Below are 25,334 nucleotides of genomic sequence, written 5' to 3' on the forward strand. Positions count from 1 at the left end.
GGAAATTGGTTGTCATTGATGATTATGCTTCTTAATATTTCATCACATCTGCAGATTATGCAGGATTATAGTGAAAGTTTCTGAAAAAAAGAATACCCTTGAGCATGGTTCATGACAGCAGAAACGGTTCACGGGTCGGCGGTGGTTGTCGCTGAACCCCCGGAGCTGGAGACTGCGGAACTCGGCCGCGGGCCGAAGACCGTGAGCTTCCGTGCCGCTCCCGATCAAGCCGTTCCGGAAGGGAGGGGGGCATGTTGTGCAGCATGTGGAATCCAAATTTACTGGGACGGCAAGATCTTACAAATAGACGAGGAAACGAAAGCTTATGTGATGAGTACCTTGTTGAGGTTTTCCTTTTTTCGGATAGCGACAGCCGGTTGAGGATAAACCGGCCATGATTACGTGTATCTGAACTTGGCTGTTTTATCTCCATTTTTGTTGACAAAATGACAGCGGCGATTAGTCTCGGCGAAGAAGCTTCAAAGCAAGACAGTTTTTGACTCGGGTAGGATCCAAGTGTTTAAAATCTCACAAGAGCTGTGCTCCAATTTAAACTCAGCTCTAAGATCTCACAACATGAACAAAGGATCTGAATAGGGAATAAATCAAATTCGGGGAAATAAAAAATGGCTTAACCTACACAGCCCTACCACTATGACCGTTCTGCTAATTGGGCAAATGCTGAGAAGAAGGATTAGATCAGCCCACCCTCGTCTAATTACACGAAGGAAGTTGGATTTTTACCCAATGAAGTATATGACCGTGAATATTCCCTTTTCTGAATGTGATGTAGTTTGTGCAAATGATTCGTTGACGCGGGTGGATCGGCGAGGCGAATACGCTCAGGATCCATCCGCCAATTCCTACACGAAGGTCATTCCCCGATCCTTATCAACCTGCAGCTACATTGATGCAGTAAATCCTACTGTAGTAATTGCTCCCCCTTGTGATGGCGTCTTGAACCCCCACGTTGGCATGAACTGCAAGTCGGAAAGGCTTCCGTGTGGCGTGGATGACGTGCCCATTGAGCTTGTCAGGGTTGTACCAGGGAGCTTTTGAGAAAATGAATGAGAATGAGGGGGAGATTTAAAATAACTACATAATAAACCTGACACGAGCTCTCTCTTTTTGTGTTGCTTTTCTCATCTCATCTTTTTACTACACTTTTTGTTTTCCCCAGCATTCCTGTCCGTCTCACTCTGTGGCCAAAAAACTTAGAGTTCACTAGGTCTTATACCAATGAGGCTTGGTGAAGCTCCAAAGGCAAACCAAATCATTATATAAATCAACGCTCAACAAGCTATCTATTCCCTTTCACTTCCCCGACCCATTCATTCCTTTCAAATTCCCAATAATACTTCAACAATTCAATAGTATTTCAACAATTCTACACAAATCCGCCAAAATGCCCATCACAGCAGACGACAAGCTCCTCCTGCACTACCCCATCCCCCTCCCGGACAGCTTCCTCGAAACCGTCAAAGCCCGCTGGCCCCAACTCAAAGTCCACATGGAAGTCTACGCCCCCGGAAATAGCACAATGAAAAACGCCAACGAGCTGCCGGACGAGGTCTGGGAGGGCGTCACGCTGCTCTCTGTCGTCCCGCCGCCCAGCGCCGCCAAGATGAAGAATGTCAAGTTTGTCCAGTTGGGATCCGCGGGCTGGGACGTTTGGCTGGAGCATGAGGTGTTTCTGAACAAGGACGTCGAGTTTTGCAATACGAGCGGTGTTCATGCGTAGGTTGTTTTTCTGCTTGTCTCTCCCCTCTTTTGACATGAAAGATGAGTCGAATGTGGCGGAAATGAGTCAACGTGATCAAAGGCCGGTGTTAACGGAGCATTGCGTAATTGCAGACCTCAGATCGCCGAATGGGCCATTGGTGCCTGGTTAACTCACTCACACCAATTCAAGAGTTACATGGAACAAGCAGACAGAGGAGTCTGGGATATGGCCCTCGCGAAAGGCCAGGTCACCGACTCGACGGGTCTCCGCATGTAAGTTAGCCAACCGCTCTCCTCACCGACTCACCTCGAACTCATGTGTACCAAATAGTGGCATCATGGGATACGGTGCAATTGGTCGACAAGTCGCCCGCCTAGCCCACGCGCTCGGCATGGAGATATACGTCCAAACCCTCAGTCCCCGGCCAACTCCGGAATCCAAGAAGCTCCGAGAATACATCGTGCCCGGTACCAGTGACCCAGACGGCCTCCTCCCCGCAAAATGGTTCTCCGGCTCCGGCCCCGAAGCCGTCAACCATTTTCTCAGCCAGGACCTGGACATTGTTCTCCTTAGCCTCCCCATGAGCCCCCAGACCAGACACTGCATCGGCGCAGAGCAGTTCAAGATCCTCGGCAAGAAGAAGCCGTTCCTCATCAACATCGCACGAGGCCCCCTTGTCGACACGCCCGCTCTGATCGAGGCCCTTGAAGGAGGACTCCTCCGTGGAGCCGCTCTGGATGTCGCAGAACAGGAGCCCTTGCCAAAAGAACACCCTCTGTGGAAAGCCCCAAACGTCTTCATCACACCACACATCAGCTGGCGGTCTACCAAGTTGACCGAGAGGATAACCGATGTATTGCTCCAGAATCTGGAAAGGTGGGATAAAGGAGAGCCCCTGCTTAATCGAATCAAGAGGTGAAAAGTTTGGTATGCCCAGGACATAATAGAAAATACAATAGATTGCAATTGAGATCCGGATGATTGCCGTGTTTTGTTTCCCAATGCATAGACGTAGACACACCAAATTCAACTAGCTTCCCACTGGGAAATCACAATCACTATCAGAATTTCTGCACCGAGTCATCTTAACAGGTACGATTTATATAAACAAGCAAAGAGGCACCTTCATGAAGCATTTCCCTCGTTGCAGCATCAACTCATCAAACTCGTACATTCGTCCCTGCGAAGGGCTTATTAGTCTGCTAGTTCTCCATGTCTGATCTTAGTCTGTCCAAATGACTCCCATATTTCTCCCTATAGAGTGACTGTTAAAAACTCCTTTCCGTAAAGAGCCATCTCATTTCCCTTCCAAAGTCCAAACATTTAGGAAAACCTCCGATAAAAAAAGAACAAACTGGGCGGAGAAAAAAGTAGAAGAAGAAAGAAGAAAACAGAAAAAGGAGAAAAGGAAAAGATAAAGAAAAGAAAAGAAGCAGAGGAGCAAAGGCAAATGCAGAGAAATCACGGTACCTTCACATTGTCAACCCTGTGAGTCCATCATTTAATTTCGCCTTTCCATTTATTGCATGCATGTTGCGAATTTTCAAGCATCATAGGTTTGGGGAAATAGAGCCGCTAGTGCTGACGTAAAGTGAGAAGTAGTGGTTCCCAAGTTCATCCATCGCCCGGCGAATGCGTATCGACGACTGTCATGTGCCGTTCCAGGATTAATTATCCTGTCGGGTCTGGCGATTCAAGGGTTGATCCCACAATGTTTTTCCGTTCGAGCAAAATTGTTGGAGGTCAATGCTTGCCCAGTTGACTGAGTGATCCAAGCCGATAATGTCGTATGAAGCCTCTGGTAAATAGCCCATGCCGACTTTGTGTTTTGCGGCGGAAAAGAATAGTTAAACTGAGGCTGACAAAATGATATACCAAAGGGTCTCCGTGATGCTGTAATGATCGGCTGGTCGAAATCGCGTGTATTTCCGTCTTTATCTTCCAACTCTGCTCCATTTGTTTGTACTAATGTCTCTTGAAAGCCAAATGCGGGTGTTTTTGGGGACAAGTTTCCGAGAGATTAGTACGCATAGATCAAAAATTAGTGTAATGTCCATTGAGGATATGCCGTCATCTCGCGGCTGCATTTAAAGTGTCGAAGCATGCTTTTGCTGAGCGTGCAAATTGCCGATAGTGTAAGTGATATAGCTCCAGGTGGTGCTGCGAATAAAACAGGCCCTGTGAAAAATTCATAGAATCCTGTTGTGTAGAGTTTTGTAAGTCGCCAGAATGTTAGGTTAAGGGAATATGCTCCCTTCCCCTTTTTTATCTCGTCTCATATATCATCCGTCGTGCTGGCATCTCCGGCGCTTTTCGTCGAGCTGAAGTCGCTACCTCATCGTCAGAGCCTTCCCATCTTAGGGAAAAGGTTAATATCCTCTCCACAATGATCCATCTCATTCTGTTTTCTGAGGTATCTTTCTCGGTAGCCTGTGCCATCTTGGTAGACCATGGCATGATGCGCTGCCAGCCCTCGGAGCCTTCCATGACGCGATACTTGCCATCCATGAAGATAACCTTGGAAACCATCTTAGACCGGCCGTGATTCAGCGCTTGGCAATCCTCCTTTCCGCATCGTCCTTGCCGTAAAACAGCCTTGGTTTCTGGCTCATCCAGATCCAATGGCGCAATCTCGACAATGTTTTCATCTATCCAGTAACGAAACTGCCGGGCCGTCTTTCTTAGACGCACGTCGTATGGTAGGTTCTGATCCACGCCAACCATCCAAGACCTGTCCACCTCGCCAATCTTGACAATCCACAGGTCCTTGAGGTTTGGGAACCAAAATTTGTCAAACTCAACCTTTCCAGGCCGTTCCTGAGGGTACCACCTTTCCAGATAGGCAGAGTAGTGGTTCGGCCCCTCGATGCGCCCATCGTCAGGGAAGCAATCCCAAAAGGCAAGCCTCTCGACAAGCGGGGCCAGCTCCTCTAGGGGGGTGTTTGAGCTTTGATCAGAGATGTTGGGATCACAGACCAGTATGTCTCTGGCGAAGTGAATGTGAGATCCGCGGCCTACGGGCTCGTAGCCTTCTCTAGTCTCAATGCGAGCTTCCGCGTTTAGGCGAGTGACAACAGGGATAGGATACGATTTTGGCTTGTGGACAAGATCGTCGAGAATGACGATACGCGGCTCCACTGAGCAGGACCATATCTTGAGACGAAGCTCAGGGGGCAGATGGGAGAAGCCCGAGGCGGCGGACGAGACGTCGTCGTCGAAACTGGACGGGTCATCAGCCTCGCCATCGGCGGCGCTGGGGAGCGAATGAATCGGTATCATTGCGAACCAGGAGTCACGGCACAGCAAGCAAGTGAGCTGCCGCAGGTATGTGTATAAGATGGAAGCGGTTATGTGATGTGTGGGCGATATGCGCGTGTATATGATATGTGTGGGCGCGCGCGCGATGAGGGTATGATGGGCGCTCTGGCTGGGCGAGGAGCAGGAGTAGGAGGTGTACAAAGAAGATACGAAGATGCTGGATATCGAATCACGACTCCAAGTCTCATCCGGACACTATCACCAAAAGGACCCGAATCACGCGGAGGTCAGAGAAGCTAAGAGAGCAGCCGCAGGGCCTCCCCGTCCCTTTAAGAATGTAAGGGGTGCGACAAGGCCGGACGTCGGGCGCAGCGTCATGTAGGTTGACGGAGCTGCACGTTGTTGGGGAGACGCCATTTGCGGCGTGGCAGGCACAAGTACTGTACAGTACGGGGGGAGGGTCTTGGGAGGATGGGATGGATTGGATGGATGAGTGGGATAGGATGAACAGGATGGACTGATGGATGTGCGCGTGAGAGACACAGACAAGAGGCCAAGGATGTGCGCAGACGGTGGTCATACCGAGCAAGCAAGGTACAAGGCAAGGCAATGCGCAGTACTTGGACTTGGAGCCGCTCCATACACACTCGTACATGTAGGTACCTTGGCAACCAGCAGAGCAGCCGCAAAAAAGGGCTCCAAGGAAAACGGAAACGGGGTGCGTCGTCTCGGCGCATACGAGCGAGGCCTTGTCCATGTACGAGTATGCACGAGTAATACTCTGTACATGTGTGCTCGTGGCTGTTATGCATGCGGTGTATTACGAGTCCCTGAGGTAGCACCACCAGCCAATGTGCGGATAGTAGCAAGCATGAGGCTAGGGATCCCGGGGGCGTGGGATTGGCGAAAACGGGGCCACAAGAACCGAAAACAGATCCATCCCTCGTCGTTGTCGGGTCCGTACCTGGCTATTGGATCCGGCGCCTGAGGCCATCGCGGGCGTGGGTGGATATACAGGTCGACATGGATGGCTGTATGATGTATCCAGCTTGTATTAGCATAGCAGCAACATAGTACGAGTCTGGCATAGCATTGCAGTAGCACCATCCCATCCAGAAAGTATGGATTTGATCATGGCAAGCGAGCGAGCGAGTGGCGGCGCCATTTGGGCGAATCCTGGCCTTGAGCTGAGAAAGACGGACAGAACGAGCTGGGCTCGCTTCTCTGATGCTGCTGCTCCGGGCTGTACTGCAGCACTGCAGCTGAACAGCAACTGACTAATGGCTCGAGGGCGTTTCAGGCAAAGACAAACGACGAGTCGAGCCCGTCTGCGGAGCTCCCCGGCTCGGCCAGTGGATGGAGACGGCGACTGCGGCTAGAGACGACTCGGGAAAGGCGACGCAGGGCGCATAAAGTAAAGCGAGGCAAGGCGATGCAAGACGATGCAAGACGATGCAAGACCGATGCGAGACGAGACGAGACGAGACGAAGCAATTCCGAGTGCATGAATGATGGGTTGATTGCGAGAGGATGACGGCTGGGCTGGACATTTGCATTTGCCTCAAAGACCGCGGGCCGCCTCCACGGAGGCACAGACACGGGTAGGGGCACAGCTTACGGGTGTTACCTGGAACATTGGAGCACAGCTTAGAAGAGCTCTGGGTTGGCATTAGGGACTACGTAACGAGTAGCACTGAGGCAGTTACGGAGTACAGAGTGTACATTCACGATACAACAGTGGGATTTGATGGACATGGAAGGCTGCTGGTGTGGGCGGGAGCAAGGACGGGAGGTAGGGACAGGCACGGTACAAGACGGGTGGTACCGCACCGCGCATTGCGCTGAATGATGAGGCAGGACAAAGTCGCGCCGAGTTGCGACAGGTAGAGGTACCGGCCTGCTGATGGAGCTGCGCCTGCCTCCCCTATGTCATCGGTCAGCTGCTCGACAGGAGTACATTATCAAATTGATGTACTACAGGTACCGGCAATCGCAGCAATTGTACCTCCTTCCAGCACCAGCTCTGCTTTGCCTTCCACGGTACCGCTGGTACGTACGAGTTACTGTACTCGTGTGCACTCGCGACTGCCCTGCCCTGCCCGGCTGACCTGACTTGTAGCGGCGGAAAGGGCCACTGCAGGTAGGTGCAGTGGTGTGCTACCAGCCTGCGAAAAAGGGAAACAAGGCCTGAGAAGAGGGGACGGGGAGCAGCAGGATTGGCCAGACTCGAGGCAGCAAAAGGCAACCACGGCCCGGCAAACCCAGCCCCTGCCACACACCCATTTCCATGTTGCTATCAGTTCCATCAATTGCAGTTTGCTAGTCCCAGTGCAGCTGCCCAGGGATGAGATCAGGGATGCTGCCATTGGCCCTCACCGACGGTCTGTGACGGCGGCTACGTGCAGGCCCTCTGTTCCCTAGGCGCTGATCACTCGCCCGTCAGGCAGGGTGCCGCTAGAGCCACTGAGCCTAGCGTACGCTGCAGTGGGTGAACGCCTAAAGGCTGGCGGCGCTGCGCTGGAGCAACCCCGCCGGCAGCGATGCGGAGCTGGCTTCATCAGCTCGGCTGCCAATGGGGTGCAGCTGTAATCTGTAATATATCATCAATTGATCCATTGATGGGACGAGCCTCAGCTTGCCAGCATCAGCACCAGCCGCGGGCGCACCAACACGAGGACGGGGATGGAGTCAAGCAAAAAGGTGATGTGAGTACCAGAAGGTACTTTGACAGCCAGCTTGTACGAGTACGGAGTCACAATCAGACGTGCTGCAATGGAATAATACTAATGTCGGCTCCAAGCCAGTCCAGTTCCAGTCCAGCCGGCGGATGCTCAAAAAGTTGCATTTGCCTCTCTCTTCATGTTTTTTTACCCCCTCTCCCTCCCTCTCCTCTTTGTCCAGTCGAATCAAACCGGTCCTATATCATCTGTCTCTCTCTCCCTGCCTTGCCTTGCGTTGAACGTTGCATCTGGATCTCATCTTTTGCCGCCCGCTACTCCGTACATACGATACGTGGACGGAGCTGTGCTTGGGAGCACTACTTGTACATGCCTTGACGCTGCTTACCTTATGTAGGTACCATCTCAGAGGCGTGCAGCCTGCGTCTGTCGTACCTCATCATCTGCATCTGCTGCGTGGGCGGGCCTCGAAAAACGCACCAAGCTCCAAGGTTTACGGACAAAGCAGCTGCGAAAAAGGCAAAACGGAACATTGGCCTTTTTATCCGCGGGCGTACCGTACGAATCCAGGATCCATAACGACGGCATCTGGCCCTTTGCTGAGGCCAGAATGGCTCTCCAGCAGTCAAGATTCACTTCCACACTCGTGCAGCTTCCCAATCGCGACTCTCTCTGCCTGCTTTGGGGGCCGCGGATGTGTCTTGTCACCCCCAGTTCTGTCTCGTGCGTTTGCTTTTCATTAGGCAGGATAAGAATGGGTGCTGCCAACGGGACCGCCGGGTGGCGTGACGGACGCCAATAGCGGGAACGGCTGGCCCCTATCCTGCACTTGGCCTCGTTTTCTCGTTCGTCGAGAGGAGACTCGTCGACCCAAGCAAGGCTCGCTCGGCTGGATGGAGCGGGCAGGTGGCTGACTGTCCTCGTGAATAAGAGCGGCTGAGGCGGAGGGAGCTGCGAGTTGGTGGCCAGCCGATACTCTGACAAGACGACGCTAAACAACCAACCAATCTTCTTCGCCTTCACGCTTCGCCTGGATCAGCGCCAGAGCCAATGTCATGTCGTTGCCCGACACTCTTGCAAGACAGAGACGTCGTCATTGTCAAGCGCCGCTGCAAGATGACCAACGCCTTGGCTTCCATCTCCCCGTACTACCTAATTTTTTTTTCCGTTTTCCTTTTTTGCTACCTTACCAGTACGAGCACTCGTATATCACATACGGGCCGACGACTGTAACGCAAAGCCGGGAGCGGCGCTCTGCTACCTTACCTACCTAACCTTGCCTGCTAGCTCCCTCCTTTGATGCTTACCAAGTGTGCACAAGCAGCATTATGATCACCACTAGTAAAGTCAAACCAGCACAAAGCACAACTACCACCCTCGGAGCTGCTACCAGTAATAGCTCGTGCTACCCAATTCTCGTCAGCAAAGTGTGGAGAGAGGCACAGAAGAAAGGATAGAGGCCAAGAAAAGTGAATTTATTCCATCCGACAACCGTCCTTTCGGAAGGACTCTTGCCCCCGTCACATTTGCCGCTGGCTTTAGAGAAAGAAAGCAAAAAATGACCCCCCTTAATCGTCTTCCTTCTCAAGGGATGACTGTTTATGTGCTCAGCTGCATTGATGCCATTGATCAATTCCTGTGAGCTGCAACATTGTTATCGTCAATGCTTGACATTGATTGGCTGGCTCCCTCACCTCCCTACCTTGAGTACTAATCTACGGAGCACCGTGTACAACTTCGCGACAAATGGCCCGTCTTGCATGTGATACCAGCTTCAAAGGGGGAAACATGCACAACGCAACGGGAAGCACGCACAAGGATGGCCCGGGGATGGCTACGAAGCACGCCGCGGTACGAGTGTATTGTTCAAAACCAAAATGTTACCATTCATCTACCTGCCCCTGGGTCATCATTTTTCTCGTTACATGACGACCTAGCTGATCGCGGCGGGGCTTGCAGCGACCCAAAAGCAGAGAGAGACCAATGAGGAAAACAACTGGCGTCGCGTCGTTGTCGACAGACGCGACTTGCATGCTCACTAAGGTACGAGACAGGCATCGACACTAGTATCACTCATGCCTTGGACGTTCCGGAGCGCTCAAAGCCGACTGCCGCGACTCGAGCTGCTGCTGCCAAGAAAGTCATTTACAAGCCTCGCAAGCTCGTCGGCGTATTGGTACAGAAACCCATGTCCTGAATCCGGAAACAAATGCAGCCGTGCATCCGCGAAGCTAAGCATCTTCCATATCAGGATGCTGTTGTCGGTAGGTAGCAGCAAGTCCTCGCAACCTACAGGAGAGCGCAGGCGTATCAGCAACTGCTTCTTTTCTTGTTTTACGCAGTGGCCCGACGGATGTTCGATCCATTGGTTAGGGGGCCGCCGCTAGAATTAGATTTAGGGGGGCAGAGAGGAAGAGGGAGGGGGGTAGAAGCAGACGCGAGAGAACTCACCATTGGCGATTAGCACCGGCAGACGCAGCTGGCCGAGCCGGTCATAACTCCCCTCGGAAGCGTTTTTCTTATCCATAAACCTGACAAACGCAAGCGCCTGCTTATGAGCTGGCCCCGGAGGCACTGGTTCGCATCTCACCTCTCCGGAGTCGCTTCTACCGTTGGCGATGCGCTTCCATGCTCGCTTACCCGCCTCTCGACTACGCTCAGAGCGCTGCACAAAGGAGCCCTCCTCGAAAGCTTGCTGTTCCTCCTCTACAGTCCTGGCCGCCTTCATGCGCTTGAACGCCTTGCCATCGGGCGAGGGTTTAACGCCGTCTCCGGAGCTGGGAATCGTGCCGCAGAGCACCAATCGCCGTACCTGCTCCGGCGCGTTGAGAGCCATGAGCTGCGCAACGCAGCCGCCCATGGAATAGCCTAATACGTCAACCTTGCTGGCTTGGCCAAGGATTTGTTTGGTCACAGCGCTGTAATGCGCCGCCCAACCGGCAAAGGTATCGGGAACGTCGCCCTCGGATCGGCCAACGCCGGCGTTGTCAATGAGTAATACTGGACGCTGAGCGGCAAGAGGGTTGACCAATGCCGGGTCCCAGTGATCCATTGTTTGTCTGTGTCGCAACAGCCGAGGCAAAGTCGACGGCATCAGCAGTGGTCATTTTCAACGACCGTTTCTCATAATTGCGAGACTCTGATGAATGGGGAAATCGAATGAAAGGGTAATCAATCGGGCGACTCACTTGAAACCCGGGATGAATAGTAGCGGGATGCCATGCGATACACCGAGTTGTCTATAGGCAAAGGTAAGTCCGTCCACCTTGACGAATTGAGTTTTTGCCGTCTCGTAAGTAGCCATGGCCATGTTTACAGAAAGAGAACAATCTAGAAGAAGGGATTGTCAAATCGGTAAGTGCGTAAATCAAGTACGAATTGTGTAAACGAGATGCCTCTGGAGCTCGCCGTGTAAGAAACAGCGAAAGAAGAGCATCCGAAGCTCCGTTGATATCGTGGTAGTCCGGAGTAGTTATATCGAATGTTACCCCATACCTTTTACTCCGCAAGCCAAATTAACCGCTCCCGCATTTATAGTGCACTTAGCGCCGAAGTAATCCACTGGTTGTCCACCTTACGCCGAAAACATTCAAGTACTACCTATCTAGTAACAATGATTTTGCCGTTTAATCTCAGTTCAAAAGGCAGAGACAATTTTCATATAAAACACAAATGCCATGCAATTCTCTAATTGCCTTATCTCCCTTTTTTTTTTTTTTTTTTTTTCTTTTTTAAACGCGCTCTTTTCGAATCTCAAAGGCGAGAGAATCGTTGCAGCGCAGTTCGTATGTCTTGGCCCGAGGTTAAAAGAAAAGTTCGGCTCGCCGAAAGTGTGGAACCGGCGGGCTAATCAGCTTTGCTCTTCTGGCTTCTAGTTTCTTGGCACTCAGCATTCTGTCCAAATAGGGACATTTGGCTGCTTGAACTTGATATAAGACGAATAGATGTAATAGAAGGAAACAAGGTTGTTTGTAATGTGGATTCTCTCACTCTTCGATATAAAAGAGATTTGGCTGCTTTTGTTTGGTCGGATCGTATCTGGTGGGTTTTCATGTGAATAACGAGATGGCTTGCATTACGGGACCCCGTGTAAATCCTAAGAGAGGTGGCGAGTAGAGACCTCGAAGGATTCTCTGACAGGATGACGCGTAGTAATAAAGAATAACCTTATGATTATAGGGCTAAACTAGTGAGACTAGCGAGCCACTGCAGGTGTACACGCGTCCATGCATACCTAGTAGTAATCATATACAATGGAAAACCTCTCGCTTGGCATCCCATTTGCATGCCTGTTTTGTCCTTTGCTTGAATATATGCGATTAGATATTATATATATGTGGTTTATACCTCGTGAAATATTTTGTGTCTGATATACATGTTTCTCGTCCAGCTTACACAACCCGCATTGTATCCCATTCTCGAGTAGTTTCCAAGTGCCTTATGCCCCTTGGTAAAATGCCTCAACGCCCCAAGTGTAAAATCAATCCCAAGAGCCTCCGCCTCGTTCATTCGTTTGTCACTGCCTCAGTTGAAGTGTCTCTGTCTCCTACAGCTATGTGCTTCATTCATGTGTAAAGCTGCGCTGCTATTCTGTTACGACTCCTGCTTCTTGGAATCCAACCCCTTTTCGACCGTACTAGGCTCAAGTTCTTGTTCCTCAGAATCATCTGCTGGACGGTACAAACTAAAGGAAAATCAAAATTAGAGAATAGAAAACCAGACTGGAATGGCCTTGGACTTACTTTCTCATGCAAGAGCAAACAAGGGCAAGGGCCAGAGAAAATCCCAAGATGAAGAGAGCAAACCGTTGGCCAAAGGCACGGTGGCGATGGAAGCCATGGTGCTTTTTCTCCCGGCTCCAGACAGGAACAAACTTATCTGAACCATAGGACGCCATTAAATCGCCATTGGTGTCAACAATGACGGACTTCCCCTTGTCATCAGAGGGAAAGACAGGCACAACCTCGGTGTTCTGGCTCGTCTCGAGGAGCTCGAGAGTTGCGTCGAGGAAGTATTTAGTTGGCTGGTCAGTCTTGGAAACCTTTTCCCACAGAGCCTTGTCGACTCTGAAGATACGATGTTTCTTTGGATCTGCAGACGAGTCTCGCTTAGATGCAGCTTGGGAGTGCTTTGTGATGGCGGCAAGGGGTGAAGAACCATCCCTTGCTGTCGGGGCACTTAGAACTAGGCCCGTGACATAGAGAATAGTCAAGAGGAGAGAAGTAGTTCTGATAGCCATGTTGATGGAGAGATGTCGATGATGTTGATGGAAAGAAAGGAAAGATAGATTTGTGATTTTTTTAGAGTTGTTTCTCGGGGTTCCTAGGTGGAGGCTGAATACGACGATTACGAATCAGCGAGTAGCCGTAGAATAGGGGACTCGCTCAAGCGTAGCATAAAGGTGAAAGAATTATCGAATCTTTGATACGGTTTCTCGATTATCAAAATGACGACTCAAGATGCAATGATATAAAGAAAGCAATAGTAGTTGAACAAAACTTGCCAAGCATAAACTTGACAAACACTTCGACCCAGAAAAAAGGAGCCAAGAACAGGGAGGAGAATAAAAAAGACGCCTAATAACACAAACAACTAAGCTTTTTTAAACAAGAGGGGCGGAGGAGACGAGTTTCGGAGGGGGGCTCAGCCCATCAAAACGTTTGACGGCCAGCCAAATTGACTGGGTCGGGGGAGGAGCAAATATGCGTGAGTGAGAAAAATCCGCTAAGCAAGGCGCAGCAGCACGTCGGCCATCCCTCGTTTGGCGGGCACATACGGGCGACAAATGGCCCGTGGAGATGGGACAGCACAGCAGATTGTTTTTTTACGTGAGCAGGGGTATGTAGGCAAATTGCCGCATCGTTTGCGTGGACCAACAAGTGTAAAGACGATTAGGTTGATACTATGGCGATTCACGATGGAAAGGGAGAGGAGGTGAGCTTAGGTGATATTATATAATTCAGCTGTTAGTTTCGTCGCTCATTTCTACTCTAGGAAATCACGGCAGTAATTGAGATTTGTTGATGCTGCTTACTATGGTGTTGCTGAGGTTAGCCACCGAAGAGAGAAATACGTGTAAGTGCCTGTTGCGGGCGAGACTTGACTAGCAGACCGTGGTTCCTTTTCGTGATAGTGGGCCTGGCAAAGGCAACTCCGCTTCGGCAGGTATCCGAACAGGTAAGACCAGTAACAGAAGCCGTTCAAAAAGATAGGATTTGTGTGTGAGATTACGAGGCGGGAACGGAGTGGGAGCCGTGGGAGCCGTCACGTTGTCACGTTGCTTTGGAGACCTTTGTCTATCCGCATGAGATTGGACGTCCGTTCTTGTGTTAGACGGCCCCGTCTATGGACCACCTGAAGCAAGCCATTGGTGGCTGAAAGAGGACTTTTTCATCTTCAACACGGGAGAGGAGGGCTATGTAGGGTTAATGCTGTGAAGCCCGATTAGGGTTAATAGAGAGAGAAAGAAGAATTGAAAGAACAAAAAATAGGGGGGAGGAGAGGGTACGGAGTATCTAGTGCTGTAAGAAAAAAAAAAAGTGAGTGGCTTTGCAACTCTTGACGCCCCCATTTCCCAAACGGGTAACTCTCAACACGCGCAGATCGCCCAAGCGATTTAGTTTGAGATATACATTTCTCTTGGCATTTCGCCTCTATTTGTTACCTTCACATGGTTCCGGGTGTCAAGTGCCGAGGCTTGGCTTTCGTATTGCAATTTTGTTTATTTTAGGCATCCGCCGACATTCTAGAAGCTTTGGTGATGATGATGAGGCTCAATCGGAGCGTTACGTAACGGCGGCAGTTGATGGACGATGGTTTAAGGGGATCGCGATGGACTTGGCATTGACAATCGGGCCTTGGAGGGATTAGACGGGAGGTCGCTCACCTCACCCGTGTTTGGCTTCGAGCTATCAACTGAGTTGGACACGAATGGTTAGTATACGATACTAGTTATTCTGGTGGCTTACAACGCTCTTCTTTCAGTATCGGATACTTAATACGCTAGTACCTCTAGCCCCGCGGGTGACGTTCAGGTCCAGGCCAGGGCACTTTTGTCCCGACAACATCCAATTGAACCTTTTTGCGCCAAACAATCTTGTGTCGGATGGAAGCAAACGTCACCACCACATGAAACGCCCCAGATGCCCTCTTCAGCTCCATGCTAGCAGCCCGTCGCCAGAGTTCGCAATCACTGCTAGCAGCCGACGAAAAGCGCCGGGCTGAGGCGAAGCCCTAAAAAGGCCAGCAAAGGGCCCGAGCAGCAGCAGCAGCAGCAAGCTTCTTCGCGATGCCCTCGCCCACCGACGACGAAACTCCATTCCCTGCGCTGAGCCACGCCGCGGGCCTCAATGCGCTGGACCGCTCGCACCTGTCGCCGCACGATGCCTTCACGTACCCGCTGCGACAGCCGTACGATGGCGACGGGCCGGCCGATCCGCTGTCCCATCTGAGGCACCTCAAGGACGACCGCAGCAGGAGCCGGCGCCGCAAGAGGGCGTGGAAGAAGCTCATGTGGGTGAAGCAGTCATGTAAGTTCTCTCTGTCTGCCTATTCAGTGGGCATCGTTTATGCTTTCCTTTCAGCTTCTCCAGCAGACCGGGGCTAACAGGCACATTTTCTCTTCCCCCTTTCTCTAGATCCGGACAACTATACCGATCAGGCGACGTTTCTCGAGAACCTGCAGCGAAACCCTCGGCTCAAGCCCTACGACTTCTGGCCGCTGGTGGCCGACTCCACGGTGATTTTGCAGCACGTGTGCTCCGTCATCCTCTTCATCGTCTGCTTCGTGGGCATCTTCCATGGGCGAGTCTCGCCCGTGTCCCTCGTCAGCGGGAGCAGCTTCACTACTTTTCTGGGCTGGATCCTCTGGGAGAGATGGGTCTCGGAGGAGGAGGACAAGGAGGACGAAGTGACCGCGGGCGGCGTTGCTGCCTCTGCGACCAAGACGGAGAGCATCCGACGACGAGCCCGCGCGGCTAGCATTCGTCGACCGATTATTACACCCCGTTCCATTTCTACCACGTCGAGTCGTCCGACGTCAGAGTCCTCTTCTTCGCGGCCGTCTGCGGGAAACTCGACGATTAATATTAAGGTTCAGATCCCAGATAACGAGCAGATAAGGGCAACCATCATTCCGTCTCCCTCTTCCACCACCTCTCCGACTTCGCCCACATCGCCGCTGTCACTAGGGGGAACTTCTCGGCACGGCATCAGTACCGATGGCCAACCATTACTGCGTAGAGCTAGCTCGGACGTGATGCCCGACTCTCCATCAATACCAAACGAGGCGAACCGCCTACACCAGCGCCTTGGCACAATTAAATCAGCTTTGCTGATCTACTGCACGCTCCTCGGGCTCAGCCCCATTCTTAAATCTCTCACCCAGTCCACCTCGAGCGACAGCATCTGGGCCATGTCTCTCTGGCTACTGGCCATCAACATCTTCTTCTTTGACTACTCTGGCGGCGTCGGGACCAAATTCCCTGCGTCGCTGTCCACAAATGCAGCCCTAATGGCCTCGACCGTGCTAGCAAGTCGCCTACCTTCCACCAAGCAGGTGTTTTGCCTGACGCTTTTCAGCATTGAAGTGTTTGGTCTGTTTCCTGTGTTTAGGCGATATGTCCAGCACCGCAACTTCAGGCAGCATGTGATTCTAACCGTGCTGCTGATACTTGGGGCGGGATGGGGCGTGGGGGTCGTGATAGCTGAGCCGAAGCCTGACTGTTGGCCGTGGAAGCGCGGTATCGGAGGCATGGTGGTGTCTGTTCTTATTGCTGGTATAGCGACGGGCGGATGCAGCTGGTGGCTGATTGGGCTGCAGAGGTATAAGAACGAGATTCGGGGGCCTTGGGATCCTGCGAGACCTATTATTATGAGCCGGCAGCGTTGGGACGATGATCGATGATTTGATAAAAATGATGTATTGGTTTTATTAGGAGTAATTTATGGGATTTGTAGAGCTGCGTATAGAACTATAGTAGCTGGTATCAGCGGATCTGATGTTACAAGGGGCTGAATAACAATATGATTTCGTGTCAAAACATTATATCGTCCCAGAACAGTGAACATATGAACAAATAGTGGTAGATTACTCGAGAGAGCCGATCTGAATCAAGGTAGTATATCCTACAATTGGGCATCGTTAGCTAATAAAAGTGCCAACTAGGACAGTCACGAATGAATGACAATCTGGCCACTGTTTGGTAGATAGATCGTCATACACGCTTGTTGTTTCTATCTGGTGATCTCCCTTTTCATTAGTATATGGACAATCACATGTCTTTTCTTCCCGTCAGGCAGATCTCCAGCAGAGAATGCCATTTACACCACAAAGCTCTTACACCAAAACTTGTCCAAGCAGCGCATTCCACAACATCAAATATTGCCAAATCAGTACCGCCAAGCCGTCGGCCCGTCTCGCCCCAGCGAAAAGGGCTGGATTCAAACAGACCCCCGCAAAGTGCATGCGTGTGTGTGTGTGTGTGTCAGTTCCATCTTTATACGAGTTGCACTGACGGCGCGACTATTCAGCTCGGTGTGGCTGTGTGCTGGCTACTTTTTGAAACAGGTATATTATACAAGCATGGCGGCTATCGGCGAATTCAAGGGAGCTTTTAGAGTCTATGAGTTAAATTTAACTTGTCAATTTGTTTTGTACTGGGAGCAAATCTCCAATGTGGGATATGTTTGTTTTGTCGAGTCGTACGAGCGGTGGCATTGCCAATAGTATTCGAGAGATGGTAAATTGGGACGTGAGACATTGAAGACCCGAATACGCGGGCGACGACCAAGGGGACATGGATGGTACCGTAGCCGTAGCCAAACAGGCGGGGAGAGAGAAAAAGAAGAACAATAAGAAAAATGTGCCTCGGAACAGACACTTTGAGTCAAAATATGCGACAAGCTGAGGATGTGCCCTATTTTGTTGATACGAATTTGTATCAAGTTTTAGGGGTCCATTGTGTGTGATGCTGCGTACCCGTGTAAATTGGGGGCGACAGAGACAAGCTTACAAGTGCCCGTACAAGTCGAGTCGAGACAGGGCAGTGCTGCAATAGGTAATATGTAGAACGGATACTTTATACAGATTGATGAAAAAGACAACCTACCAACGTAACTGGTCTTTTCTGTTGCCATCTACAGTAGTTGGCACCTTTGTGCCTTAGGACCTCGGTGACTAACACCTACAGACGGAGAACACACGTAAACACACCACGCCAAATCATGACCATCAAGGTAGTCTCTTATCCTCCCCAGTCTCTCTGCTGACAACTTACATAACAAATAGTACATAACAAAGGCCAATCCTAGTCCTCGAACTTCTGATACTCTCTGTGGACCACGTTACACCATCTGTCAGTGGCGGCGACTGCAAGGCAAGGGGGGCGAACAGACAAAAAAGGTCATCCACCGCCTCAAACATCAAACAAAACACGTCTCCACAACAGCTGTCAGTCTCGGCCTTGTTCCCCGTCTCGCTGAGACACGGCAGAATCCGAAATGACGGAGACGGGCAGCATGGCGATGGTCCGGCGTGTTTTTTCCAAAGTTCATCTCTGCTGCTTTGCTCAAGCTTCCATTTATTATCCATGTATACAGCTGTAAATAAAATCTCATCGCATACATGTACATTATTACCTCTAATACTCCGTCTATAGATAGCCAAACAGACAGCCAGACAGCCAGACACCTTCAAATCCCACCTCGTATAAAGACTCCCCAGGCAAAGAGGTAAAAAAAACCGAAACACCTCCTTCAAGGGTTCCAGCCTACTCTGGCTTAGCACGCTTCCCTTCTAGGCCCTCTCCACACAACGAGCCCATGCAAAAAAAGGGCACAATCAGCAAATAGCTGCAAAGACTAGCACGATGTACCTTGCAGGTGGCGCCGTTGTCCAACCCCCCGCCACTTGACCCAACTACACGATCCAATCAGCGACGGGCTCCCTCGCAAGCTGCTTTTTCTCTTTGTTGCGCGGCGGGATTTTGACTCGTTGGGTCCTGTGGCGGGATTTTGTGATGCTTTTTTGCCATTGGAGGTATCCAGCTAGGCTGCGTTGGTTCCTTTTGGGGGGCACATCAAAGCAACGTCCGAGTACGAGGACAGGCATAGAAGCACTAACGCATCGAGGCAGTCCAGTGCTGTGGGTTTATAGCAGCTGCTGCTACAGTACACTGGAGCTCTCACGGCTGAATATCAATCACCTGGAGGGCCCTGCATCCCGCTAGACAGGCCGTGCATTCTGGGGGAGCTGCCAGCACTTTCTGCTCGCTTCGCTTCCCCGGGCTCCTCCTCCCCTGCGAACGAAAAATCCTACCTCTCTCCTCGTACTAGCCAGAGCTGGGTGGACTGATAAAAGAGGCCTTCCTTCCCACCGACTACGCTTCACCTCTCTTTTCCCCCTCCTGTTTTTTCCCTCGCTGCTTTTTTTGATACCTCTCCTGAGCTCCCCCATCTTTTGCTCTTGAAAGACTTTCACTCGCTTTCTTTCACACAGAAAACAGAAAAGACACAAACACACTCACGATGAAGGCCTCCGTTATCGCCCTCCTCCTCTCCGGCCTGGTTGCCGCCCAGGACTTCACCGGTCAGCCTGACTGCGCTGTAAGTTGAATCTCAGACGAGATGGACACAGGCTCGTGACAACAAACTCTTGGTCCAGCACTAACATCCGCGTGTAGATTGACTGCCTCAAGGAAGCCATCCCCAAGGCCGGCTGTGCCCTCACAGACACCGCCTGCCAGTGTCAGGTCGACACCCAGGCCAAGCTCGTCGGCCTCGCTGCCCCCTGCCTCATCAGCAAGTGCAGCCCCAGCGACCTCGCAAAGGCTCAATCTGCTGCTGCCGCTGCCTGCAAGAAGGACAACAGCGGCTCTTCTTCTTCCTCTTCAACTGAAGCCTCTTCTCACACTTCCGCCTCTGAGTCCTCAAGCGAGACCACTACCGCTGGCTCTACCACCGAGTCCACCACCGAGGCTGGCAGCACCACCGATGCCGGCAGCACCACCACTGGCCCTGCTTCCACCGCTGCCACCGAGACCACCGCTTCAGAGACCTCTGGTTCTTCTTCGTCTCATGCCACTTCGGCCGGCCACACCAGCCCGACCTCTCCTCCCGGCGGCGTCTCCAACAGCACCACCTCCGGTGTTCGCTCTGTCGTCACCCGCACCTCTACTGCCTTTGTTGACGGCGGCTCCGGTGGCTCCCAGACTTCTGGCGCTCCTGCCTCCACCACCCTCGCCGGCAGCGATGCTTCTGCCCCTGCGGCTGGCATCCTCGGTGCCGTCCTGGCCGCTTTGATGGCTCTGTAAATGCCAGGGTTGTCATCTTCATCGTTAATAGTTGTCGAGGTATTGGGCTAGCATGTAATCATGATGTGACGAGTTTATAATATGAAGTGGCGTGGACATTCAAAACGGCCTTTCTTTTTCTTGGGACCATGATTGACTCATCTGGTCAAGGAGTTATTTTTTGAGTTTTGTTTTGTAATGCAGATTCTGACTGAGCGCTTGTTTAATACCACAACGCAATAATATGAAAGCTGATATTTTAAGGCATCATTTTCTTTGATGGCATTATCCGTATCTATTTTGAAGTCTGAGCTGGTAGGGAGGATCGAAATGTCTCTCATGTTCGTAGACAGGGTCGTCATAGCGTCTAATCGGAATGTGTGTGGAATTTTATTATATCTCTCTCATCATCCTCCCCCATCATGTGTTTATCATATGTGTTTCTCCGAGGCTTCAGTTGATGCTTTCGTCACAGAGTTACGCTGTTGTCCTCGGCAAGTCGATGTCTATCACCCAGGGCATCTGTGATGGACGGTACCGGATGCTCATAATTGAAGCATTGACAAAGAGTGTCTCCTCTCCCTGCTTGAGCATATTCTCCCCTTCTGTGAGATCGAGGTAGCAGCCTCGGTCCTTGCTTAGCTCCAAGAGGTTCTGATCCTCCCTACCAACCACCGAGTCGTTTGTGGGGATGGATATAGGGGGTGGCGTGAGGGTATAAATGAGGCGCGAGTTTTCCCAGTCGGCAGCGGTAGCGGGCGAGATGATTGGTTGTGAGCCGGCGGTTTGCTGCTGTTGAGCGTCCTCCTCCTTGACTCCAGGAATGTCGGCGTCGGCCTTCCATCGGATGAGGTGAGCGCCCCATGCTTCGTGGATATGACCAAAGCAGTGGATTTTGGGCTTTGCGCGGTGTATGGACCGGAAGAGGTTTCCGCAGCCGGCGTTGTTGTTCCCGCGCGTTTGGTCGAGGATGCCCAGGGGAGGGCCGTGGGTCATGGCGATATCGACATCAGCCGGGATGTCAAAGTTATGCTCGCCTGCTTCGTACTGAAATGCCCAGTAGCCGTATGAGGGCGTGTTTGGGCTTGCAAAGATACGTAGCCGCGAGCCATTGACGAGGTCGAGGTCATACGTCCCCTCGGTGAGATATTTGACGCCGTCCTCCTCGGCTTCCTTGATAATCTGGTTCACCTCGTCATACTCCTCGTCTTCGCCGCCATAGCGCTCCTCGTAAAACACCTTGTCAAGTATCAAGTCATGATTTCCTGCAATGACGAGTTTCAGAGGCGCGGATAGTTTTCTCAGCATGGAGAAGGTTTTGCGGATCTCTTCGGGCTGTCCACGCTTGGTCAGATCGCCGCAGTGAAGCACGACGTCTGCCTCTGGGAGCGGGGATCTGAAGCCCGAGGGAGCGTAGAGCTTGCCTCTGGGTGTTCCGAGCTCATCTTCGGTGTTGATGGGATTGTCTTCTTTGGTTTGTGGAATGGAGCTGTGCGTGTCTGATATAATGAGGATTCGAGTTTTGATGGTGGCCGAGAAGGGCGAAGAGGGAGGAGACAAGGGAGGAATCGGCATCTTAGAAGAGACGTCGTCTAGGATTGCAGTGTTGTATGATGATGGTGGTGGTGATGATTCTGGATTCTCTGAGAAGGATGTATTTGTAGGCGTTGGGGATGACAGTGTGGAAGTGGAAGCCTTGTCGCTGTGCTGTTGATGCCTGCTGGTTGGCTTATAAGTGCAGCTGATGTTTCTCCGCGGTAGGCTCCAGGCAGCATGTGAGTGTGAGGGCCGGAACCAATGGCTCAGAAGCATTGACGCATTGGAGAGGCTTTTCTACAACATCAGGATTGCACCAATTGACTCGTATGTTTGGTCACAAAAGATGCAAGCTGTCAAAAAGGTGAGAGGGTGAAAAAAATAACGTTTAGTTTCTTAAAAGGTTGAAATCATATGAGAAGGAGGTTGACACAGCTCAATGAGGTCAGCGCCAGAGAGTGTGGGGGATTTAGTGGAACCCCGTGCTTATTATCTTCTAGAGCCTCTGGACATAAGGTACCAGACACTTTTGGTGCTACAATACATTGAACTTCACCTCCAAAGCTCCCGTCACGGTTCAGCCTCTGATTTGAGATCCCACTCTACCGCGCATCCGCATCATTACAAACCTTCTGAGGGGGCTATTCGGAACAGAATCTCAAGGACAGAAACAACCGCAATGGCTTCAGAGGCGCCTCAGGACGTCTCCATGAGCTCTACCCCAGCTGTTCCTCCTGCAGCAGACCAAGACCAAGAGCCCAAGTACGGCGGCTATTCGCGCTTCGAAATCGAGCTCGAGGTAAGCCATCACAACTCCCATCATTCCACGCTCCCCTTCTCAAAAGCCATACTAACCCTGGAATCCCTGTAGTTTGTCCAGTCACTCGCCAATCCCTACTATCTCAACCACCTCGCGTCGCAGAAGCTCCTCACCCAGCCCGCCTTCATCGCCTACCTTGACTACCTCCAGTATTGGTCCAAGCCGCCATACCTGAAATATCTGACATACCCCGGGCCGACACTGCGTCACCTGCAGCTTCTGCAGCAGGAGAGATTCAGGCAGGACATTATGAGCCCGGACTTGGTTCAGCGGCTGGTTGAGGACGAGATGAAGGCTTCGGTGCAGTGGCATCGCGAGCCTTGACAAGGGCGCACGAATTACGAAGGGTGATGTGGGCGTGGAGAGCAAGGCTTCAGTCCTTACGTTTTATTTTTAACGATGCACACGGATACCATTACGAATCAGCAAGCATGGGCAAACAAAAAATATCGAAATTGTCGAAGGCAACCGCTTTTTAATGTCTATTTTATGCGAAACCAGCGGCGGATATATACCAAATATACTCCATAAGGATCCCATATCCTCCCTCCCAAACGCCAAAAATACCAAAAGAAGCAGAGAAAATATCATCACGGCCAGCAATCAGTTCTCACGCCATCGGTGACCGCACGTCATGCACTTGAAGAAACTCGTCATGGGCTCATCGGCACTTCGAATCTGCACCTGGAAAAAGGCCGCCTCCTCGCCGGTGCATCCCTCGTTGGGGCACTGCGCCTTTGACTTTTGCGCATTGTCCCAGGCTCCCGGACCGCCAAAAACGTCCTCCCTCTCCTTGCGCTCGAAGACGCGGCGGGAGAAGACTGGGTCGGTGATGGCGTGCTCGTACGGGCATGTGCGGCACTCGAGTCGGTTTGTGCGGTTGAGCGTCAGGGAGACGGTCAGGATGTTTGCGCAGTGTGGGCAGACTGGGTTATTGGTTAGATGTCGGGACGTCAGACGATATGGAATCATTTTTTATGCTTACAGAGAAGCATGGCTGCTGTGGTATATGTAACCCCCAAGTGGGAAAGAAAGGTTTAGAGAATAGATGCGAATCCCAACGCAATAATAGCAGGAAGTAATGCGATTCCTTGAAGATAAGTGGTATGCAATCTTGGGCTATGCTGTTGTAGTCTTGAAAGAAGAAAAAATGACTGCTTGAAGCTCGGCATCCCAAAAGTCAAAAAGTCGATGAGCCAAACAATTCCATGGTGGGGTCCGTCGACAGGCTTGTCAGCAAAAAGGAACCAGACCTGACCTCCAAAGGACTGGACGCCCTGTAACCAGCTTGCTACAGTACAACAGCGCTAACCGACCCCGCTAAGCCTCCCCCTTGCCCCCCCTAGCTTTCAGCGCAGACCAGTCCTGCGAACCCCTCCACCGGCCCCGGGCGCTTTTCCCGCCTATCACCGCTACTTGTCCATCCATATCGCTATCGAGACTTGCTTCGCCTCGTCCATTATTCCTCTCCCACCTTGTTTCTGGGAGGGTTACTCTTCTTCTTCTGTTCTTGAAATTTCTCCTTCCAGCGTCCCCTTTGTTCCGCGCGTTTCCAGCCTGATCGACCATCTGTTATATTCACCTTTCCCATTAGAAACAAACCAAAAACTTCTCGAAGAAAGCACATCATGAGTGGCGAGGAGCACGAGGTGCGTCACATCCCAATTTACCACGCATTTACAGCATAAACACAAAGCAAAAACCCCATACACACGCCCGCGCGCATACATATATCAAACCTAAATAATTCGAAAAAGACAAACTCTTGGCTAATACTTCCTTTCTTTTCTCACAGGGCGCCTCCATCGAGGAGCAGCTCATCGAGGCCTGCCGGCGCGACAACGTCGAGCTCCTGACCGAACTCCTCGAAGACAAGTCCGACCCCGAAATCTCCAAGCTGCTCAACGAAACCACAACCGTCATGGGCAACTACCTCTACCACGAGGCTGCCTCCCGCGGTAACTGTACGAAAAAACTATCCCTCCCCCCTTTCCGTCATCTCGTCGTGTTCTCCTTCCCCTCCCCCGGGGGAGGAATGGGAATCAAAACCACAAGACAAGTAACTAAAACAACTCTTCGCTTTCACAGACGACATCATCGACCACCTCCTCGACCAGCCCGACTTCGAATGCGACCCCATCAACCGCCTCGAGGGCGACACCCCCCTGCACTCCGCCGTCCGCTGGCTCAACGCCGAACCCCCCGCCCAGCGCCCCTTCGGCCACCACCTCATCGACATGATGCTCGAGGCCGGCTCCAACCCGCGCATCAAGAATAAAGGCGGCCTCACCGCCCTCCAGCTCGTCGACCCCCGCAACCAAGAACTCCGCGACCTCATCCAGCGCCACGAGTACGCCAACCAAAACGCAGGCGACTTCGTCAACGTGAGTGCGCCCCCGAGCGCGCCCCCGCCGGGCAGGCCCGTGGGCGAGGCCCCGGGGCTCCCGGTCAATGGCGCTCCTGAAAGCGATGACGACGACGACGCCGAGTTCAGCGGTAGCGATGAGGAGGAGAGGGCCGAGTGGGAGCGCAGGAGAAAGAACAAGGGCAAGCGGTAGACACAGCGAGGCAAAGAGAAAAACAATTCTTAAAGCCAGTCCTGAGCTACAAAGGAAGATAGCACGCACAATGGCTGGCCCATGGTCTGGGAAGGAGATGGTAGAGATATACTAGCCGAGCAACTTGATTGATTCGAGGCAGGCGTTGGAGGCTTTACCGTATCATTTACTACAAAGGAGGAAGAAGCCATGTTGGAATACATGTTGTCACAAATGAGACGAGAGATACGCACATTGGAGTGACAAGATTCGCACTCTTATACGCACCATCATAACAAGAAAAGAAAAAAGCAAACCAAACACTTCAAGATAGACAATTCAACTACAGCTATCCATCCATTGTGACTTGGTTAAAGGGGGTTTGAAGTAGGTAGTAACCATGATTTTTAGGTATTATAGGGGAGAAATGAGGAATATACAAGAATGTGTCTCACCTCAGCCAATCCTGTATCCATCATCGCTGTTTTGGCA

At 51.6% G+C, this 25,334-nt stretch overlaps 10 protein-coding genes across 10 annotated transcripts; 5 read left to right on the top strand and 5 right to left on the bottom strand.

The window, feature by feature from the left end:
- Positions 1-1,405: 1,405 nt before the first annotated feature.
- T069G_06750 (d-isomer specific 2-hydroxyacid dehydrogenase, NAD binding domain-containing protein) lies at positions 1,406-2,642 on the top strand (the record flags this gene model as incomplete). The annotated part of the gene is made up of 3 exons (XM_056173960.1): positions 1,406-1,737; positions 1,855-1,995; positions 2,054-2,642. The coding sequence occupies 3 exons, from the start codon at positions 1,406-1,408 to the stop codon at positions 2,640-2,642; spliced, it is 1,062 nt and encodes a 353-aa protein (XP_056027539.1).
- A 1,346-nt stretch (positions 2,643-3,988) lies between these two features.
- On the bottom strand, positions 3,989-5,002 carry T069G_06751 (uncharacterized protein; the record flags this gene model as incomplete). The annotated part of the gene is made up of 1 exon (XM_056173961.1): positions 3,989-5,002. The coding sequence occupies one exon, from the start codon at positions 5,000-5,002 to the stop codon at positions 3,989-3,991; it is 1,014 nt and encodes a 337-aa protein (XP_056027540.1).
- A 4,755-nt stretch (positions 5,003-9,757) lies between these two features.
- T069G_06752 (alpha/beta hydrolase fold domain-containing protein) lies at positions 9,758-10,969 on the bottom strand (the record flags this gene model as incomplete). Its single annotated transcript, XM_056173962.1, has 3 exons — positions 9,758-9,948; positions 10,111-10,718; positions 10,848-10,969. 3 exons carry the CDS (start codon positions 10,967-10,969, stop codon positions 9,758-9,760), a joined length of 921 nt encoding a protein of 306 aa, XP_056027541.1.
- A 1,283-nt stretch (positions 10,970-12,252) lies between these two features.
- On the bottom strand, positions 12,253-12,898 carry T069G_06753 (uncharacterized protein; the record flags this gene model as incomplete). The annotated part of the gene is made up of 2 exons (XM_056173963.1): positions 12,253-12,343; positions 12,402-12,898. The coding sequence occupies 2 exons, from the start codon at positions 12,896-12,898 to the stop codon at positions 12,253-12,255; spliced, it is 588 nt and encodes a 195-aa protein (XP_056027542.1).
- Positions 12,899-14,947: 2,049 nt separating this feature from the next.
- T069G_06754 (phosphatidylinositol n-acetylglucosaminyltransferase domain-containing protein) lies at positions 14,948-16,564 on the top strand (the record flags this gene model as incomplete). The annotated part of the gene is made up of 3 exons (XM_056173964.1): positions 14,948-15,188; positions 15,297-15,840; positions 15,901-16,564. The coding sequence occupies 3 exons, from the start codon at positions 14,948-14,950 to the stop codon at positions 16,562-16,564; spliced, it is 1,449 nt and encodes a 482-aa protein (XP_056027543.1).
- Positions 16,565-19,185: 2,621 nt separating this feature from the next.
- T069G_06755 (CFEM domain-containing protein) lies at positions 19,186-19,970 on the top strand (the record flags this gene model as incomplete). The annotated part of the gene is made up of 2 exons (XM_056173965.1): positions 19,186-19,263; positions 19,341-19,970. The coding sequence occupies 2 exons, from the start codon at positions 19,186-19,188 to the stop codon at positions 19,968-19,970; spliced, it is 708 nt and encodes a 235-aa protein (XP_056027544.1).
- Positions 19,971-20,426: 456 nt separating this feature from the next.
- On the bottom strand, positions 20,427-21,524 carry T069G_06756 (calcineurin-like phosphoesterase domain-containing protein; the record flags this gene model as incomplete). The annotated part of the gene is made up of 1 exon (XM_056173966.1): positions 20,427-21,524. The coding sequence occupies one exon, from the start codon at positions 21,522-21,524 to the stop codon at positions 20,427-20,429; it is 1,098 nt and encodes a 365-aa protein (XP_056027545.1).
- A 640-nt stretch (positions 21,525-22,164) lies between these two features.
- T069G_06757 (SOH1 domain-containing protein) lies at positions 22,165-22,629 on the top strand (the record flags this gene model as incomplete). Its single annotated transcript, XM_056173967.1, has 2 exons — positions 22,165-22,284; positions 22,357-22,629. The coding sequence occupies 2 exons, from the start codon at positions 22,165-22,167 to the stop codon at positions 22,627-22,629; spliced, it is 393 nt and encodes a 130-aa protein (XP_056027546.1).
- Positions 22,630-22,908: 279 nt separating this feature from the next.
- On the bottom strand, positions 22,909-23,300 carry T069G_06758 (transcription factor s-II (TFIIS) domain-containing protein; the record flags this gene model as incomplete). The annotated part of the gene is made up of 2 exons (XM_056173968.1): positions 22,909-23,231; positions 23,291-23,300. The coding sequence occupies 2 exons, from the start codon at positions 23,298-23,300 to the stop codon at positions 22,909-22,911; spliced, it is 333 nt and encodes a 110-aa protein (XP_056027547.1).
- Positions 23,301-23,933: 633 nt separating this feature from the next.
- T069G_06759 (ankyrin repeats (3 copies) domain-containing protein) lies at positions 23,934-24,863 on the top strand (the record flags this gene model as incomplete). The annotated part of the gene is made up of 3 exons (XM_056173969.1): positions 23,934-23,954; positions 24,101-24,269; positions 24,394-24,863. The coding sequence occupies 3 exons, from the start codon at positions 23,934-23,936 to the stop codon at positions 24,861-24,863; spliced, it is 660 nt and encodes a 219-aa protein (XP_056027548.1).
- Between the last annotated feature and the right edge of the window lie 471 nt (positions 24,864-25,334).

Source organism: Trichoderma breve, chromosome 4 (genome assembly GCF_028502605.1).
Source record: "Trichoderma breve strain T069 chromosome 4, whole genome shotgun sequence".
In the NCBI taxonomy this organism is placed as follows: Eukaryota; Fungi; Ascomycota; class Sordariomycetes; order Hypocreales; family Hypocreaceae; genus Trichoderma; species Trichoderma breve.